At 42.5% G+C, this 21,172-nt stretch overlaps 1 protein-coding gene across 3 annotated transcripts in view; it reads right to left on the reverse strand.

Moving 5' to 3' along the window:
- Nucleotides 1-400: 400 nt before the first annotated feature.
- zbtb46 (zinc finger and BTB domain containing 46) overlaps nucleotides 401-21,172 on the reverse strand; it is a 50,253-nt gene continuing 29,481 nt past the window's right edge. For 2 of the 3 annotated variants that reach the window (XM_077712360.1, XM_077712359.1), the window contains exons 4-7: nucleotides 13,926-14,225; nucleotides 9,539-9,870; nucleotides 8,166-8,211; nucleotides 5,496-8,076 (exon numbers count right to left, since the gene is read on the reverse strand). In XM_077712360.1, coding sequence (XP_077568486.1) covers nucleotides 7,319-8,076; nucleotides 8,166-8,211; nucleotides 9,539-9,870; nucleotides 13,926-14,225 — 1,436 coding nt within the window. In that variant the 3' untranslated portion in view covers nucleotides 5,496-7,318. Of the gene's footprint in view, nucleotides 3,735-4,451; nucleotides 4,628-5,495; nucleotides 8,077-8,165; nucleotides 8,212-9,538; nucleotides 9,871-13,925; nucleotides 14,226-21,172 lie in introns of those variants that run through there. The other variant, XM_077712361.1, reaches the window with a different exon arrangement.

Below are 21,172 nucleotides of genomic sequence, written 5' to 3' on the forward strand. Positions count from 1 at the left end.
TTCTCATATTTTGTGTGTTCTTCTCTTTAACCATTTTTCTCATTAGAATAAAGACTAGTTCACTTTTTTCAGCAAAACCATTTTTGTTCAGTAAGGCTTTGTGGCGTGGTGGTTTGTTCACCTGACTATCATGTGGGCAACTGTGGTTTGAGTCCCACTCTTATATATCTGATCACTGCACTACTGAAAGACGAAATATTATGTGTATAATAGTGTATTTATGTGTCGCAGCTGTAGCTGCAGTAGAGGTTTTATAGCCATAAAATAGTTTTTGATGTTTAGATTGATCCCAACAGCTGAAGGCATTGCTAGGAAATTCACGGACCGCCACTGGATGGAGGGGGGGGGGGGGGGGGGGGGTTCATGGGTATGTGGAATAGAAGCACACATAAATACTTGATACAGCAGCAATTTCAAAATTTATTGGGACTGATTAGGTTTTGCAAATCATAGTAAGCTAATTCTTGCATCAAACATGACATTAGCTTGCACTGCCAACATCAAAACTGGAGGCTCAAGGTTGACTGTAAAAACAAATGATCAGGACAAGCAACCAATTTTTTTCTAAATAAAACAATAATGAAATCAAACATAAAAAAAGACAGGACCAATATTTTTTTTTGATTTAACACCTTTTGTTAAAAACACAGGTTTTGTATCATCATTATAAAGTTTTGTTTCATGTTGAACAATATTCCCAATGAAAATAAGCAGAGTTCAAGCTTCAAGTGCGGCTTTGTACAAATCAAAGACCCTCTTAAAGTTGAGAAAATAAATAATCAAAGTCATATAAATTTATATATATGAAGGTATACACACACTCTCACACCACTCTTCGAAGAACAAACTCTTGACATAAAAAGCGGCAATTTCGAAATATAGTATACTCTAGTTCCACCCATATTTATGGCTTCATGATTTGCACGTGTGAATGAAGCTAAATTAAGGATTTGTCAATGTAAAAAAAAAAAATACCCATAAACCTCTGCACAAGAGCAAACAATTTGTTTTGCTTCGTTTAGAGTGAGACAGTTATGTGCCGATGTTGAAGACGTCGCTTTGGTCTGACCAAATGAAAACAGGCATGCAGGTAGGCCACCACTGCACGCAAAAGAACGGGCACGGACGATCATCAACACACAACAGGGAGAATTTGATTTGTCTCGGAAATATTTCATCCCATCCCGCTTGCCCCACACGCGCGCAGGTCAAAAGGTCATCGAGGCACATATTTGAGGAGGTCGATGGCAGATGTTTTCCTGAAGCCAGTATAAGAAAGAAGACGAGGTTGAGGTTATATAGACAAGTGCAGGGGTCTCTCTCACACATACACGGTGGCTACGGGACATTTACGACTTCCACGCCCTTCATGAACATTCATTGAAATCACCCTCGCCCATGCCCCCCACCAACCTTACCCAATTGAGTCCCGGTCATCTGATAAGAGCACCAAAGTAACTCACAATAAATAACAAAGTACAGCCAGACAGGGGAAAAAAGTGTAGTGGGAAGTGCAATCCATCCAAGACAGACTCTTGATCCGGCTGGGGAGGGGGGCACGCTGCCCCTCTTCCTTGATTGTGTGTCATAGGAGGAGATGCAGTTTTGACGGAGTTCGTCACGCAGCCCTTCAGAGTCACAACATCAACAGCATGTGCACATTGTCAAAGCGTGAAAAAAAGGAGAAAAACAGAAAAGCACATCGAATATATCCCAAAAAAGCACCTGCACCCCACAGACTATGGAACAAAAGCACTTAAGTATACAAGGTACGAGATTGTTTTTGGTTCATAATTCATCAATTAGTGTATACATTAGTGATGCAAAAGCGTGTGCAGAATATATGTCGCAATCAATATCAAACAGACAGGTTAACAGTGTTCTCCCACCGGTAGAAAAAAAATGCAAATACGACAAAAAAGCCTCAACTGGCACGATAAAAATGTTGAAAAACGCCCCATGGCTTGCTGTCCACAACAAGGCAAAGTATAAAAGCTTTTTTTTTGTCTTTTCTCAAATGGCATTCATTATAAAAGATCCCCAAATTAACACACAACAAAGCTTAGCATCCAGCGCTTAATAATAATAATAATAATAATGAATAAGAGTAACATCAACAACGTCAATCATATTTGCGTTAATCATAAGACTCCAGTTGCAAGTAACGCTATTTAAAAAACACTGAAACAATCCAAGGAAAGCAATAGCGACTTAGCAAGCATCTCGACGCAGGTCCCACTTAAATCACACGTACACTATCGAGAAAGAAACAGGAATTCAAAGTGTTCATAGACGCACATCCAATAAATAACCGACATTATCACTACTCTCAGAATTTCCAGCACTAGCCTCATCTTTTCACCTGGTAAGCTCAGCCCCTCACCCCCAAAAAAGATTGCGCGTGGGGCTAAAGAAAAGTCTGCATATTCAAAATTGTGACTGAGTTGTAGGGACGGAGAAAATTGATTCGGAAAAGCCAAGGCAGACGTTCATCAAGGTGTGATGAGTCCATGTTATTTGTCCAGCGTCCTTTTTAAACCCCTTTTTCGATTCCCACGATTATGTACATACATGTGTGAAAACTCCACCAAATCGTAGGAACCGTGAGCCAAACTGAAGAAAAAAAAATCAAAAAGCGCACCCCCCCCCCCCTGACTTCACTTTGGAGCGCAAAGGCTATATTCGACGACAATCTGCACCAAGGTTTCCAATGTGCCGATAACAGTCAAGAGGACGTCGATCCTTAAAGGTAGGTGCGGTCACCGAGTTGTGTAAATCAGTCGACAACTGATTACAAATGTAAACCGTGCGGTTCGGGGGGCTTGGAAAGGAGTCAGTGTCATTAAAGTGCAAGTCTGTGGCAGTAGGACTTGGTCCACTGTTGGACTGCCGCCCACCCCACCCCATGTGGAGCGTTGCGATAGCTTGAGATGCTCCCAGAAAGAGAGCCTCGGAAGAGGCAAAGAGGACGACATGGAGGGGGACCGCCTCCCCGCACAGACAATGATCCCTGGTTACCATGGTGATTGTGATGGCAATTACACAAAGTCGTAGGCTGGGGTTTGGCCACGCTTTTGACCCGAATCTCAAAGAGAACGTAGGCCCAAAACACTGCATCATAAGTCAAAGGAGGTAAGCGGAAAAAAGACTTGTGATCACTCGTTCTCAACCGTGCAGGAGTCGTTTTAATCGTCGGTTACCATTCGAAAAAGAAGGCTAGGCCGGCGGCGTTGGGGTCCACAAATTATGGAAAGATCCCCAAAATGATCTTCGGGGATCATTTGTCAACCACAATTGGTTTAGGAGATCCAGGCAAAGTCCCTCTCGCTTCCGTTCTGCGGCTCGCCCTCTTGCGCCGAGGAGTCGCTCTCCTCCTTCTCGTTGTCCAGCACCCGGCGAGAGTCCGCCGCCAGGCCGGAGTCCTTCCACTTGGCCGCGTCCTCCTCCCCTTCTGCGATCATCTCGCCATCCCCTTCCGCCATGATTTCCTCCTCACCGTCGCCGTCGCACTCAGCCTGATCGTCGTGGAAACGGTCGCCCGGGTACAACTCCTCTTCAGGGGAGATGTCTCCCCCCGCTTCACCATTGTGATCCAGCAACGCAGCCATGCCTCGACCGGAGCAGTCGATGCACACTCCGTGGCGCCGGGACCCGTGTTTGATTCCGACACTGGCCGCCGACATGAACACGCGGCTGCAGACTTTGCACACATACTTCTTGTCTTTACTGTGAACCTGCCAGGTGGAAACATAATAACAAATTCAACTTAATAAGAACCTTGGATACATTAACAGTGATTGCGATTGACTTGCAATCTGCTCTTGTCCCCCAGTCTAATTGTTGTGGATTTGAGAAAGAAAAATGCATTGTTCATAGCTTTAAATCAATGATCCTCAACCCAATGTTAATATCTCTCAAAGAAAGGCCCAAAGAACGTAAATCTATTAGATACTGTCCCTCTGCAAGGCCAAATAATGTCAAATTGAAAATATTTCCAGTACATCCAAGACTGTGTCTGTATTCTCACATTCTCGCTACTGTGACAGTGAAATTTGCCTAATACGGGATGAATAAAGTTACCTAATCTCATCTAAAAGACTACTTTCTTCCAACAGTGATTATGTGTCAGCACCCGTTGTATTCCACGCTATGCTTAGACAGCGCAGCAGGGGTCCAGGTCTTGAAGAAGCAAAGCAGACCCACACATTGCATGTTGCACTGTTGGCTTCATGCTCTTTTTTTAACAAATACGTTGATATGTTCCCAACACATGTACCATTTCCCCAATTTTCTTTTCAGAAAAAAATGGTGCTCGGGGCAAACCCCCCGAAAGTGCACTCCCATCCTAAATACGGCCATTATTTTCTCAAAATCCATTTGGAGGCAACAGCGCCATTACTGACGGCTAATATTTCTTGGAGCCTCATCCGTAATGACAGAATTCCACTCACCAGCGTGTGCCTTTTCATGTGTTCTCTTCTGGTGAACTTCTTGCCACAGATTTCACATGGGTAGGGCCTCTCGCCAGTGTGCGAGCGCATGTGCCTTTTTAGGATGCATTGGTGCATGGCAGAGAAACTGCAGTAGGGGCACTTGAACTTTTTACGGATCACTGTGAAGTCATTCACTGCGGGGACAAAGGGAGATAGGTGGGGTTGGGGGGGGGGGGGGGTGTAATGAGGGGGTAGAAAGGTAAAGAGAAAAACATTAGAACTGAACCAATCTCTTAAATAAACGTCTACATCACTCGTCAGTTATTACATTTAATTAGTAGTGGTCGACAAAAAAAATGTACCATCAATCCCCATGGCCACCCCTGATCCCAGTCAAAGCTACAGTTGCCCTGGCAACAGCTCTTTCTCCACACTAAAGCGTCAAAAGAAAAGAGATCGTATAAACACTGGCACTACATTCAGTGTGCTCTAGGTCCTCGCGACAGACAACACAGACATAAACAGCGGCTGGCGGTGGGGAAATCAAACTCACACGCTAAGGGAGGTTCAAGGAAAGGGGGGAAAAAACACTCATATTTACATTAGTTTCACATCTAAGGTTAGGTAAAGGTACAGTGAGGTAGTCTAGGATTGCGTCTTCAGCTGAGTCTGACATGGTCGTCGAGGTGAAGAGGTGTGTGTGTGTGTGTGTGTGTGTGTGTGTGTGTGTGTGTGTGTGTGTGTGTGTGGGTGCTTTAATACTGAATGACCATGAAAGCTCAGGACTGGAGTGGATTGAACAAAAAGCAGCTTGGAATGACACATTTAAACAGCATAAAATGATTACCTCCATTGTCACAACGTTTTCTGCTGAGAGAATAAAGCAAGCAAAAGAGGTTGGTGGGCAGGAAAGAAAAAAAAACACAAAAACATGCGAGAAAATAAAGAGCCCAGGTCACTGGACTGACATGTTTGTTTTGCTGTGTGGCTGCGGATATGCATGACACCTCGACAAAGGAGTAACGCAGCAACGGCAAAACACAGCAGATAAAGTTACACATTTTATTCAGATTTCATTGCAGTGTTCAAACTTTATTTAAATTGCAGCTATTTATAAAACATACATGTTACCACAGCACCTTTTAAAGCAGGAAACAAACCAAAGAGCATTAAATTGCACTGTATATGCAAATATAATCCAAAGCAACTATGGAGAGCTTCCTGATGAGATCCTGATTTGTCCTTACACTCCATCTGTTGCAGATGCCGTCTAGGACAGACTTTGCTACCTGAGAAATAGGATTTAGGTTCTGAAAGGATTTGGCATGAGGTGGGCTGGTATCAAAAAGGCTATCAGTTCCCGCTCTGCATTGATTGGGCCCATGGAAACGTGATTACTCTGACAGAATTAAAGGAACACACAGGTGCTTGTCCTCCCTTTTTGTCCACCTTCGTTATTGGTGTTGCGCATATGTTCGAGCTCATTAAAACCCACTCCAAAGTGGGCGATGTGTAAAAGTGAGGAGAAGTAAGGAAAGTGGAGAGGCCCTTGGCAATGAGCACCCCCTTCACTGACTACGCTTGTACATTTCGGGGACAGAGATTCTCCACACTTTATTTGCTTAGCCACAACTACATTTTAAATTCTAAAGTGAAGTGTAAAACCCAATTTGAAAATTATACACACTGGTTTAGCTCAGTAGTGTCTCACTGGATCTGACTTCAGACCAGGAAACATCATTTATGTTGTAGAAGTTCATGTGATAGAACCTGGTAGGATTCACAGATCGCAATTACCCCTAAACAAATGGTTTACATTAATTATTTAGTTTTTTTATAAACTAAAAATATATCATTAGTTATTATACAAAATATCGTCGCTCAACCTGAACATTGGACAATAGTTCCATCGAGTTTGACCATGTGGTTTTACATCCAGCAGGGCCAACATTTTTTTAATAGCTGCAGAGTTAATGTTCACAGTAAACTCAGAGGAGAAAACATTTCTCTTTGGCAGAAATGAGTACGGATTTAATAAAACCAGTGCCCATATATTTCTCCACTTCCATTCATTCAGTCCAAACTGAGCCTGCCTTTATCTCCTGGACCAGTGAGGTGACTAAACTCATGGGTTTCAAAGGGCCCGTGCCCCTCTGTACACCCGGCCTCTTCACAAGTAGGGGTCAAAGGTTAAGGAGGGCTGTTGCCACAAAGGACCAATTACGGTTAATTTCCCAGCACTGTCAGTGGTTCAGATTTCCAGATGTGCGATAGAAAGAAAACAACACCACCCAACCCCCAGCTGATTGCCGCTGGCCCATTGTTTCAGCTCGCTTTGTCCTCTCCGGCACAGCTTTCCCATCTGCGCGCTGTGACGTGGACGAGCTCAGGTTAGTATGGGGACGGAAGATAAGCTGATGCTAGTCTTGCATCTGGCGGCAAGGGCAGAAAACATGAGCAGTCTTTGTATAACGGTAGCCGTATAATTAAAGTAGCTTTTAGATTTAAAAAAAATACTGATGCGAGAGGAGCAAATTGTGCAATACAAGCAATGTCCTGCAAGTGGTGGTGTTGGGTAGGGTTTAGAGTCAAAGACACCCCCTGGCAGACCTGTTCGGGTTGCGCTTTCTCCTTAATTGAGAGGCAGTTAGAACGACAAGTTAATGGCTGGCACCGCAACCATTAGTGCGGACTAAAACCAGCTTTGCATAGACAAATTTCCACTCATATTAACCTATCCTCCATTCATAAATTAGGTTTATTTGGTAAAAAAATATAAATATAAATCCCTTCAAGGACCTCTGGTGCCACGCCGCGATTGGCATGGCTACACTTGCAGGGTGAATAACTGCTGGCTTGGAATATATGGGTGCACCCTGTAGACCTCAGTTCTCTACGTCCAACATGCTACGGTTACTAATTTCAACTTTCATTTCTTCAGAAAGCCTCCATAAAGGGACTTGTTCACCATCACGAGATATGCTAGCAACTCCTGACACAGACGCCACCTGGCAGCATATTTTAATGTGCGTAGCTAGATTTTTCTGGGTGCTAAATGACTTTGCACACGCCGGGCAGACGTGGCCCTTCTCTTTAGAGTGTACTGAGGACAAGTGCCTTTGCAGGTCTGTGCGGTCCCTGAAATGTTTCAAACAGTATACACACTGCATGAGCTTTTTCTTGAAATGAATGGTCTTCTCGTGGCGGTCTGCATTGGACTTAAGGGTGAAGCTCGCTGGACATTGGGAACAGAGGTAGCGTGCCGGGGTGGCCTCGGTCATGGAGGGGCGATACAGCGACTGGGGAAAGTGGAAAAACTGAGACTGGCCGGCCTGGTTGAATGGATTGGCCACGTTTGGCCAGTCAAGGGACATAGCCATGAGAGACAAGGTGTGGCGGTACTCGTGCTCTCTGAGATACTCCAGACTGCTGAACAGCCGCTTGCACAGGGAGCAGGCAAACCCCTGCGAGTTCCAAGCTCCGCTCTCTGGCAGGACCCCTGATTTAGCCTCTTTGGTCATTGCCGCCAGCCCCTCAATCTCCCTGGAAGCCTCAAACACTGACGCAGGCACAGTCCGAGAACCGGCACAACTCGCTTTGGCCATCTGATCTCTCTCAATAGGAGACTGGTCACCTTCCAAAGCTGCACAACAGAGACATTGGTCAGAATTTCAAGCTTTAGATACAACGCAGGCTCTGGTGATTTGCCTGCTCAAGGCCTTGATGTTTTACCTGTGTTGAATTCCTTCAGCGTGTCTTTGTCTTGAGCACCATCACCCTGGAAGCGTAAAACGTTACGTTATTCCACAGAAACGTAAAGAGATGTTGCCGTGCTGACAGAGGCAGGCAGGTGAGAGAAACTGTGATTATAATACAAGACATGAATGTAGGAAATGTCTCGTGGGAGGTTTTAAGAGAGTGAATCTACAGTCACAGCACAAATGGCACACCCGCTGCCCCTGGTGACAGTTCTCTCTCTAGACTACATACATCCTCTCTCCTCTCATTTATTCCTTCACCTAAGCCCGTTGCCAACCCTCCCTCCCCACAACCCCCCACCCCCTATATACACTTCCCCCATTCCTTAGGGAACAGGAACAAGAAGGAAACAACATACACTGGGTACAGGGTACACAGATGGCTTTTTACATTTTTTTTTTTTGGTATTTCGATGCTTGTTGAGAGGCAAGTCCTTCTGAAATCAAATGTTCCTCATGAAGGCTTACTTACCCACACACACACACAGGCTGGCACAAGAACCGCACTCGGCCACACAGCCGTGCTCACACACGCCCACACAGACATGCACTGAAAAGAACAAACAATTTCCTGAACTGTGAGAGCAAATCTCTCATTGTCTTCTAGTATCGATTCCACCTCGGCCACTATTGCCATTGTGAAGCACACACACTCACTGCTATTGTGTCCATATGTGTCATCTCTAGAGTAACAACTGTAAGCTACATTATCACTCGTGCTTATCCGCAACTCTTTGGGCCTGGCTATATTAACTCTTTCACTGCCATCGATGACGATATCTATCTAGTGAATTGATTTTTTTTCACACGAGCTGACGTATAATCCATTTAAACTGGGAGGACTGGTAGAAAATGAAGGAATACAAGTAACAAATGCTCATCTGCCGCCAATTTCTCCCAGTCCAAACGGATTGGACGTCAACTGCTCTGAATGCCAGCCTATGGGTTACAACCTGGCTCTAAAAAAATGTAATGAAAATCAAATGAGACATGAGCAAAGGATAGAGACGGTGGAAAGAAACAAAAGAAAAAACTGTATTTTTGAAGTAGGAAATGTGTAGGATGACAGACACCCTGATGGGACTGAGTGGTTGATGTGCTGGTTGTCAAAGATCAGCCCAACTTTGTTCCTTAACTAAGATTCATACCCACCCTCCATCACATAACTAGTCACTTTTATGGCCTCTCATAACCACTCAGGCCTCCCAGGAAGTTAGCAAAATAGGCTGAGGCCACCTCCCGGATGCTCCCATCCACTCCCTGGGATCAAAGTTTTACCCGAGTGGGGGAGAGCTATCCAAAGAAGAGCCTCTGCCTTTGGTATTGAGCCAGGCTCCTTGTGCTTACCTCTGGCAAGGTGGAGGGCGGCAGTCCCTCGGGGGTCTCCTCCACATCCATGTCCGAGTGCAGCATGGGAGACAGCGCCCGCAAACCAGGGGCCTCCAGGGACCGAGGCTCGGTGGGGAGCGGCAGAGCGAAGGGGCGATATGACGCTGTTGATGATGCTGATGATGATGTTGATGATGATGATGATGGTGGTGGTGGTAACAGAGGTGGTGTAGGTAGAAGATGAGGAAGAAGCGTAGGAGGAGGAGAGGAATCAGCCCCCTGTTTGTTAAGAATTGTGGCCCCTGTGGCCCCTGGTCGGAGCGTACTGCAGTGGTTGTTGGAGCTGAGCCCTGAGGAGCACAGGAAACGAGTCTCACCCACCCACTCACGTACAACTGTACACTCGGCTAGCAGCTGGCCACCACAACGGAACGGGAGAGAGTGGGCAGGATGGGGGCGCGGGGTGCTGCTGGCGGAGGGGCACAGTGGCAAACACGATGGAGAGGGGGAGGAAGAAAAACTCGCAAGTTTTACTTTCCACCAGACGAGGGGAAAGGGCTTCTCTTCTCTCTCTTTTCCATTTGCTCCTCTGCTCTCTTTCTCCTTCCACCCACATGCATGCACCCAGGATGCTGTGTGTGTAGGGGGGGGTTCTTGGTTTTTTTTGTGAGTAAATGAGTAAAATGCATATAAGGAGAAGATCCTCTGTAGCATGGAGGGAGATAGTTTTTTGGAGAGTTGCCATCTTACAGCTCAATTGAAGACTTTCTGTTCAGGAAGGGCAAAAGGACATCGGCCAGGGATTTTGTTTACCAGCAACAAGTTTCGACACAAAGCCTTAGCAAAAAAAAGAAAAAAAACCAATCTATTCCCACAGTCATATTTTGTGTTCACAGTTTGCTGTGCATTCATAATAATTAACACATTGCAGTACTGTGGCTTTTTTTGTACGTGCCACTGTGGCTAGCAGAGTTATGCGGTGTGTGAACCATCCTCTCCATAATGAACAAAACCCCACAACGCTGAAGCTTGACCGTGGACGCGGATTCCTGGAATGTTGGACTACCGCGCCCGGCACTCCCACTTACTGAGAACACACACGAATGATCAACTCCCACTCTCTTCCCCACCTCTGGTGACTTTGGGAGGGGGGAAAATAGTGAGGGAGGAGGTCAAGGGGATAGAGAGAGTAAAAGATGAGCATTTTGGAACTACTCTTTCAGAAAGAGCCATGTATAAGCAGTCATGAAAAAGGTAGCCTTCACAAAGACAACTTGAATTCATTTTGAATGGCACTCTTGTATTGATTGGGTCTTATAAGAATGGTCCACATTTTTTTGTACTTCCTTTAGCATGTAAACAGGCAAGAGCAGAATTGTAGAATCTGGATTAAATCACCAGCTAAACTGTTTGTTCCCCTATTGGAAAATTGCCATATTTTTATTTTTTTTATTGAAATGCACTGCAATGAGTGTTGGCCACTAATATCCGTATGATCCTTGTAATTAATTGGATGTTGTGCAAACAACGGCAGTGCAGACAGGTGCACTGGGGACGGGTCGACAAAATCCATTGTCTGGCATCGATTCTCTGGCTCCAAAAGGGGAAACGGGGTCGAATCCCATTGAACTTAAATAGATTCAAAATGCTGACTGACGTGTGCATGGTATTTTTGATGTAGTACAGGATTAGATGCAAGTTGCATGCAACCCTCCCCTTGAGGTCACAAATTGATGCAATTGAATTTCAGGTCTTGACAACAGGGTGAGAGCGTGTCAGCTCAATGGATTGAGCAACATGGAAATAACAACTCCTTTTGGAAGCGTGAATGGCTGTATAAATACCAAACCCAGCACTCTATTAAATGCCCAATCTCAGTGATACTGTACACCGAGATTGTTGCATCTTTTTACAAATTGATCCCATGCAAGCTGGAAACCTTATTTATCCAAGTTAAAAGATTATTACACACACATTAAAATGTTAATTGCCGAGGTCATATAAACACCAAAAAAGGAGAGGACCAACTGAGTCAAAGTGTGAAGTCTTTGTGTCAATCTTGGTGGAAACAAGAGATGTTCCGCGAATTAAAAACACAGGCTCACTCCACAATGTGTATTGCCTTCGTTATTATGTTCCTGGGAGTGATCCGCCTTCAGATAAGTTCTATCCCACTGGTGTCTCTGTCCAGCCTGCCATGTTGTTGCCGTAAATAACCCCACCCCTCTTGGTTTAGTAGACGGAAACTCTATTAGGGAGTGCATAGACAAATGAGATACTGAGGATAAAGTCAAGGCCTTCTGTTGATGCTCAGACGTCTCCCTTGGATTGGACTAGGTCACCTTTCTTTACCTACTTCCTACCACGATCAATACTTTCTCAGGATACCAAAGAGATGCACTTTGATTGTCCACCTCACTTTAGAATAGAGGGAGCAGAGAGACAAGAGAGAGTAAAAAGTAAGGCGGACGTTAAAGATGCAGTCAGTAGGGAATGCTATAAGAGTTGGAGTTGAGTGATAAGTAGGGGTAAAGAAGAAGTAGGTGGATGTAAGGGAGTCCGGGACGAAAGGATGTGAAGCGAGGTGAAGGAAGGGGAAAATGAAGCAGGGGAAAATTGAACAGCAGTAGGATGGATGACTAATGCATCCATTAGTCAAAGGTACAGTCTTTGTTTATCATAATTCGCCATGAACACACATGTTAAGGGTAGCTTGTCAGGCAATCACTACGACTTTTTCTAAAATCTTCACCAAACCGCAAAAAGGTAAATTGAGGCATTTGGACTCTTCCTTATTTTTCAACAAGAAAAAGACGATCCACATAGATGTCTTTCTGATGCTTATTCTTTTCAGGTGCAGAAAATGTTCATCAAATCTCCTATTCATACCATCAAGGTCTATAGAGGCAAGCACGTCTCTTGTTTTCTCCAGAGCTTGCCAGCCGATAACAGCGTTTTATTCCCTTCTAAAGCCAACAGCAACATCTCAATTGCACACACACTTGCATACGGTACGTGACATAGACGAGCGAGCGTCTGCATTTTATTCTATTTGGTCCCTGTTTGTCATTTTGTAAGTGAGTGGGCCATGACCGGGCCTGGAGTTATTTCCCTTTGTTATACTGTCGCGCACAAAGACAGGCACAACTGAGGGTAAAAAAGATCCAAACAGCCAATAAAAGCAAAGAAACAAAAACACGGGGTGAGTATCAATAACCTCAAACTTTACCCTGTCACACACACACAATGCACCAACTCAAGCATGCACAACTAAAAAATAAACCGTGTTTCCTTGTCACTTATAGACGTTTTTGATGAGCTCTTAGACCTACTAACATTCATGTATGTATATTAAATATACAAATGTATTCAGACAAAAAGGTTCAATGCAGTTATCAGCTTCAGCTCTTTCATTGTAAATCATTATGTTGAGACATTTTGTTGACATATTATAACATTATAGTTATTTTGATGATACACACTGAAAAACAGCATCAGTGACAACTACTACTATAAAAGAGCAAATTTTCTCAACAAAATGTTCTCACGTTGATTTACATCTGGTGCTTCATCACACATTCAGTGGAGGCTTCATGTACACACACAAACACACACGAGCACTTACATCCCTTCAAACTGTAGCATGTGCATGTTTTGTGAAGCATTAAGATACATCAGAGATACCTTTGTTTCATTGCTGTGTGACTGTGAATATTTGCCTTTTGAAATATCTATATTTCTAATATTAATTAAAATGTATTTTCCACAAAACGCAGACAACCTGCCTGAACTGTTTTATCATGGTACAGATTTCATCCTTTCCGGTCTTTTTTAATTTTTATTTTTTAACTAGTTAGCCTTGATTCTCAGTCTCTCGCTCTATTTCATACAACCTTGTTATGCATGTGATCAGAATGAGATTTTTTTTCTTTCTGTACTTATTTCCTAGGGTTGGGGGTTATTATTTGTATTTGATCAGTAGTAACAGAAAAAGATAGCTTCTACTCCTGAAAGGACCTAATTTTGCTATGAGTTCGCGACCTAGGACTCCATAAGTGAGAAATGCTGTAAATAGCAGTTAAATCATGCAAGAATTTTTTGGTCAAAATGTCCTCCAGTTCTGAAATAAGCTATCAATTCTTTACCGAAATTATTCAACTATTGCTTCATTGTCACCCAATATTACTACATTGACCAAATACAGTACAATACAATACATGTACAGTAGTTGTATTCTTGTTTGAAGTAAAAATACTGTACATGTACAGTGACCTTTGGTTTTTAAAACCTTCTTGGTTTATTTTCGTATTCAAAAGTACTATCGGATTAATTTAGTAAAGGCAGAAATTCACACAAACATTTCCCTCTATTGTGTGTGTGTGTGTGTGTGCAGATAAGGACTTACAAGACAAGGAGTGTCCTCCTTTGGGAAGGTACTCAAAGAGCAAAGGGTTATCTTCTGCCATCATCTCAGCCCGCAGTGACAGCAAGCTGTTCTTACTCATCAGCGCCGCCTTCAGGTTTGCAACCGAGGACATCATTCCAGCGCCACCTCTGCCTCCTGAGCCGCCTCCTGCTCTCGCTTCCTCTGATTCGTTGGGTCCCAGGAAGATCGGTTCTGCCGCCAGAGCTTCTTCCTGTTTGAGGAAGAAGTCCAGACGCTCGCCACGACTGTCAGAGCTGTTGGGTTCGGCCATATCTGCGTCTGCGGGGACAGAAGACCAGAGATGTTCCTGAGCTCTTTTAAATGCCACCACTGTAAAGGGTTCATCCAACACGAGCCAACAAAGCGCCAGTCAAGAGAACGGCGACTGACAACGCCACACACATTGTTGTCTTAACTTTATTCTAAAGATTACAGGCTTTTGTGTAGGCTAGAGAATCTACCACTCTGGATTTATTCTTGGCTTGCAGAGAGGATAAAAAGGATGGTGTGCGTATAAAAAGAATCCATTTGAAAAAGCTGTCATCATTTAGGGTTTTTTTACCTGACAGCTTGACAGAGAACACCAGACACACGATATAAAAACAATTTGTTTTGACTTCTCATCAGTCGTCCTTTATAAGCTGATCGATGTTACATTTCATTCAACTCTGGAGCTTCATCAGGAACAAGGTTCAAGGCTAAGATTAGAAAGTTAGGAATGTAGACTGTGTAGAATAGCTCTTAGTAGTCCATACAATGTTAGAGGCTGTTGGTGATGAGAGTGGACATTCCCCCTCATGCATTTGTGTACGGACACACAATGTCACTCGCTATCAGTTTTATCGCATCGTAATTGACATGTTTTCAATACTAGAAAGCATAAAAATAAACTGGTGTTGAGTGTTATGTCAAGAAATGACATGCCTCAACCATAATGTGATTTATCATAATAAATATGGAGGATTGTTCTGCATTGATCTTATTGTAGGGCTCAACAGAGGCACTGAATTCAGATATATTAAGCCAAGAAGATGGGATGAAAAGCTAAATAGATTTTTTTCAAAACATGTAAACACAAATCAAGGTAATTGTCCCCTTTAACCACAAGAGTAGACTGTCATGTATGTTTCCTCAACAGACTCATCTTGAGCAAAGGAAAGTCAAGGTGACAGAGGCTGGAGTTGCCTCCATGTGTGGAATACTGATAGCTCTTCCGCCTCTTCAAACAGAACACTAGGTCAATGTTGACCACACATTCACATGCACTTGGAATTTTTCATGCTTCATATATTGATAAATGGCCAGAGTGCAATATGTGGATGGATACAAGTCTAGTTGCTTCCAGGGGAGGAACAGATACAGAGGTTTGTCAAAGACAAAATCAACACATGGACCATAGAAATATATAAGGCAACACTTAACATGTTTATTATTATACTTGTGTAATTGTATGGAACAGTCCCAAGGTCACCAAAATATCAAACTCCTTTCCAAATGAAGTGGACAGTTTAATGAAGAAAAATACAGTATGAGCTTAATGTGTTTTAATGCCCATGCCATTTAAATTTTAACTTCCATTCCAGCCACCTTCATAAAAGAACAACATCTCTGTAATAAATAAGGGAACATTGTATTTATAATATTCAACTGAAGTCAGAAAATAAAACTGAAAGTGAATAGTGGATATATTACGATTGGCTGGCAACAATTCAAAGTGTATTACTGCCTGTTGCTGGCTGGCATAGGCACTATCCAGCACTTTCTCACTCCCCTTATGATGATTAAACGGCCGGGGAAATGAATGAATAACTGAAACAGGTTTTGCCATATTTTCTTCTGTTAAATGGACATTGTGATGCTACTTCTGGTGTGTACATTTTGGCTAGCCATATTATAATATGGATATTTGCTTTTACTGAGGTAACGTATATGTATTGTTCTTTGTAGAAGAACTATCTATGTGTTACTCCACCACTTGTGTTCAAATATCAAGTGGTGAAAGGACTTTTCATTAGTCTGTCTAATGATGCTTCTCAAAGTTACCTAATTGTTTTAGAAATTCAAAGTTTTCAAGATGTTTAAAAGGGTGTCACAAACTTCAACATGGAGTAGAAAAAATAATATCAGGCCTTTTTCGAGGACTATTTTAGGAATCTGAATTCCAATTACCAAATAGCGTATGTGCTGTTTAGACTTTTTAGCTTTTACATTTAGATTTGAAACTAGAGATTAAAGCAACAACACAATACGTAAATAAATCCGCCAAATCGTGGTGTTTAAAAAAAAAAAACTAAAGTTGTCTAGCGCGCATCTCATTTCACTGTTGTATTATAAAATTCATACCGACTTGATAAAGAAGGATTTTTTTTATGCAGCTCTTTTTCTATCGAAACTAATTTATGACTGGTGCCAAGTAATCCACAGTTTAAAAAAAAAGTAGCGAGATAAAGAAATAATGCTTGAATAGAGGTTTGAAAAGTAAGAGTAAATAACGAGAAAAAACACTGAGGGAGCGTAGGAGGGGTGTTGATCTGTGAAGGAAGGAGACAAGATACATAAAATGTGCCAGCACACAAACACAAACACACAGAGTTAATTAAGAAAAAGGTGTAGGGGTTGGTGTAGGAGTTGGTGAAGGGGGGGGCATCATAGGCAGGAGGGGCTCTCCCACTATAACCTGCTTTTTCAGGATTTACCCACATTATTGAGACTAAGCGCACGATATTAGAAAAATTAGTATTCAGTTGACCACAAACAGGCTTCCACACAAAATAATCGGAATACGCTACATAATCCGCCTTCACTTATGTAAGCATAATTGGGTCGGCATAGATTGTGTGTTTCTTAAATCTCATCCTGTTCCAACAGATAAAATCATTTACCGCAGCAGGAACAGTCCACACCAAATCCCGGGCACGCAGTTTATGGATTTCATCATAGGGACGCAGGGCTACGGATTTGGACACACACATATTGTGGTGTTGTTTTATGGGTTTATCTGGTGTTTTAGGGACATAACAGTTACATCTTGGCTTGTGTATATATAGTATGCAGATTGTTATTATTACTATATTAGATGTTAGGATCCACACACTTTAAAAAAAATAATTTTTTCCTCATCTTCACCTCATTTTTTGATCTTGGCAGTAATGCTAAGGTGTCTATTCTGCATTGGAAGGATATTTTCATTTTCCTTCTGAAAATGAAGCCGAATAATTCAGATTCTGCCTTCTGAAGAGATCCTCCTTTTAATTTTGTTGCCATGGCACCCAAGCACCCTTGGTTTTCACATTTTTTGCTAAATAAACCCCACTTTAAAAAAGGAACAAGCAAATATGTGGCTTTTTTTTGTTCCTACACGTGAGCATGGACATGGGGAATGTAACAGCACGGGACACTTAAACAACGCATTAAGAAGATTGGCCTTGAAATAAAAACGGAACAATATATCTTCAAATGTGGCGCAGTTACACTCACATAATTTAAAATAGTTAACTAAAGGAACAAGTGAAGCATGTGTGTCTAAATTGAAAAGTTAGGACTTGTGTTAAACAATCTCAACAATGTAAAACAATAACTTAAGTGGTTTAAGCAACACAAGTGGCTCATTTTGAAACCTGGTGAAATCTTTCTGTGAAGCTAAATAAAGGCCAAAAGTAGTGTAATCTGAAGAAAATAAAGAAAAGTTGAAAAATTTGCCAAACTTTGAATGAGTTACGCCTTGACAAAACCAAAAATGTAGTATTTGACACTGAAAATATCAACTCTGTAGCTGAAACAAAGTTTTATCATTTAAAAGAATCAAGAACAAAGCTTCAATTATCAGTGACAACATTCTTTTTTTCTATATTTTCTTTTTTTTCGCAGAGAACAACACTTATGGGCCTTGGTTTAATGTTTTTTATACAAACTGATAAAATTAGTTTTTGAAGAAGGCAGTTCAAAATGACTTTTGGGACCTGGTGTATAGGTGCTTCAGTAAGTTGGCAACATCATGCCTAGCTCTATTGCTCAGCGACATTTCCCTACAACACAGAATGCAACAAAACTCTTCCCATGACCCGCATGCATGATTAGTGTGTTTGTCATCGAATGGACAAAGAAGGGAGGCTGAGGTGGAAGGTGCTTCCTCACGATGCTGATGTTTGAGCGGGTTAAAAAAAAAAAAAGAAGCAATTTCAGATGAGAGAAAAGGGAGTGAGGCACTAAAACAGCTCAAGAATTCAGAGGCAATTTAAAAAACAGTGTGGGAGAGGGGAATGAAAAAAATGTTGGGTTAAAAAGGAGGGCGGATGTAAAGCAAAAGAAGCTGTTATTCTATTTCCCTCCGATGTCCTCCTCAGTCTCCTTCTGTTGTTTTTAGGGACTAGCCAGGCCACAAGCGAAATAAGAGACAAGGAAGGCTGGTAGTGGTGTTGTGTTTGTCCGTGAGAGTGTGGGGAGGGCAAGCATAAATCAAGCAGGCCCTGAAGGCCATATATAAGCGAGTGGGGAGGGAAAGAGGGGTGAGGGTGGAAGAAGACAAGAGAGAAAGAGAGATGATGGTACAAGTGGACACGCTAGTGCTGCTGCTGCTGGAGGAGGTTGGAAGGGGGTGAGTTGCGGTGTGGGTGGAAGGGAAGCTATGAGGAACATCAGCAACTGCACGAGTAGAGGGGTGAGAGGTGGACATAGGGGTGATGGAGTGTGGGTGTGTGGGTGAATGCAAGGGAGCCAGGATGGCTAAGGGGGAGCTGCTGTGGGTGGGAGGGCTGGCAGGGGGCAAGATCTATTTATAAAGTGAATCATTTTAGTTGAGTTGTTTAGCCTTTATCTGCTGCTACTTTGACACCCCGGAAGAAAACTTTCAGCTGAACATCTCCCAACACTGAAAAACATGTTTTTTTTCTCTTCAGGGGTTTACAACACATGCATGCTGTCAAATTAGGACTGCACTTTAGTGTAAAATAGTCGCGCAAATAAGACAACATGTTGCTCTATTATAAGGGGTGTTTTAAAGGGAGTGCTTAGAACTGGTTTGGCAGCCCCCTAGCGCTCTCGTGTCAAGACTGCAAGTGTTTCACTCCATTGAAGGCCAAAGTATGTCTCGTCAGAAGCGGCAGGCTTGCTTTGCGCGTACTTTTATGCGACTCAAGTAAGAAATTCATGCATCGCGTACAATGTGGCAAAATTTGGAGGCGCTAAGACTCATGCACAGGCTCTGTCAAGATACAGAAATGACACAAACACATCTTTTTGTGAGGTGTGAACAGTCATCCAAGAAGTCTTGCGATATCCTCTTGTCAAAAAGTATAATTATTTATGTGTTTTGGAAAGTTTAAGTATCGATTTGAAATGGCCGTGACAACCATTATGAAATATTTTCCAAATAGACATTTTATTGTTATTTGTTAGACATTCACATTACATTTTAGGAACAGTTTATTCCACGGTGACAATCAACTTCATAAGGAATAGAAACAAAATATTTAAGAGGTAAAAAACTAATGACTAATGCTCAGTTTTAGTGAATATAAGAACCATTTTAAAATGTTGACAATCATTGCAAAAGACTCACCGGTATTACTCTTGTTATGTAAGAACTTATTTTTTTCCAGCCATGCATCAGGATATTACATTTATTTTTCACAAGTAAGCCTTTTGTAGTACAGTATCCCCAAAAAAAGGATGCGGTTGTAGACTGCATAGAATGTACTAGTTTGTTTTCTGTGTTTGGAAAGGATCAGAAAATGTAATCAATATATTGTTATGTTTTAGCTGTAAATTTCACAGATGATAAATACTTCAATACCTCATTAGAGTACAGTGCTTGCAAACACATTACTTTTGAAAGTTCCTCTTTTAAAAATTGTTTTAAAAAATGGAGGTCGTTTATGCTTGCTAAGATGACATTGATTTTAATAGTCAAAATAGTCATGGCCATAATTTCTTTTAAAGTTATACTTTTGCTTGCTCTTGCCTCAATAAAAAATACAGAGAAAAATTGAGCTTTTAAGGAGATGTTGTGAAAATAAGAGCAACAAGTACATCAATTTGCAGTTGCACTGAAATGTGTGAATAGTCTACAGGTGAGCAAGTGAATAAGGGGAGAACGAATGGCGGGGTGGGGGGGCACGTGGTGGAGGATTGCAGGGTTTGAGGTAATCTCGGGAGTTAATGCAGCTTAGAGGGAATGCGAGGGAGGGAGTTAAAGCGAGAGAGAGGAGGAATGATGCCAGGGAATTTTAAAACAACAGGACATGGACAATGCAGAACGCTAACAAGGCTTAAATATTTGCAATATTCAACATGTGAACAACAAAGAAGTTTCATCTCAATCAACAATACCATCATAAAAAGATCCCACATAAACAAACACCTCAGATTAAAATGCCATTTGACATAAGCTTTTGAACATGTTCAATAGGATTATGCATGTTAACTTAAAATTGCCAAAACCACCAAATCCGGATAACACCGTTTTGCGCATTATAGATCCACATACTATATCTATGTGCTTTACATCAAGTGGTGTAGCCAAACTTTTCCGCATACAAGCGAATATAAAGACTGAGGTAATTACAGGCAGCAGGTAGAGGGAGAAATAAATGGAGATGTATTAGCAACCAAGGACGCGGGGGAGGCTGGATGTGTATAGAGGGGCAATGTAAAAACCGTTAGATATAGAAGAGCGGAGAGAACGCAAATCAAGTGAGCATGTGCGATCAAGAGATGGCTCGTGAAAGGTGGGGTGAAGCCGAGCGAGTTGGCGGCAGGGAGGGAAGTGAAGTGGCCGCAGAGCGGGGGAGAGGTGTGCATGGGGAAAGAATGCTGGGTGGGGAAGGAAGGCAAACACGCATGGCTTTGTGCTAAAAGCAGAGAGAGCTTGCGTATTATGGCTCCCCGCACATGCACCAGGGAGGAAGTCGTGAACAGGCATGAGCCCAAAAGTCCCGGCCAGCGGGTCCTGGGGTCAAATTAGCAGGGTGAGGCAGGAGAATGCGATCCTGAGTGGATAATGGAAAATGTAGGGGGAAACAATACACTATATGGATGGGGATTTTATTTGAGTTTACTCATTGAGACACTCAGAACACACATTTTAAGCAGAATTTGTATAACAATCACTACATTAATCTTTAACAATCCTTATTGAGCCTAGTCAAATGACGGATTTCATGGGATCGTCGCTGAACCGATGGACGTATCTCTCCAGATCAATGTATGGATTATTGGACAACATGATA

Source organism: Stigmatopora nigra, chromosome 1 (assembly GCF_051989575.1).
Source record: "Stigmatopora nigra isolate UIUO_SnigA chromosome 1, RoL_Snig_1.1, whole genome shotgun sequence".
In the NCBI taxonomy this organism is placed as follows: domain Eukaryota; kingdom Metazoa; phylum Chordata; class Actinopteri; order Syngnathiformes; family Syngnathidae; genus Stigmatopora; species Stigmatopora nigra.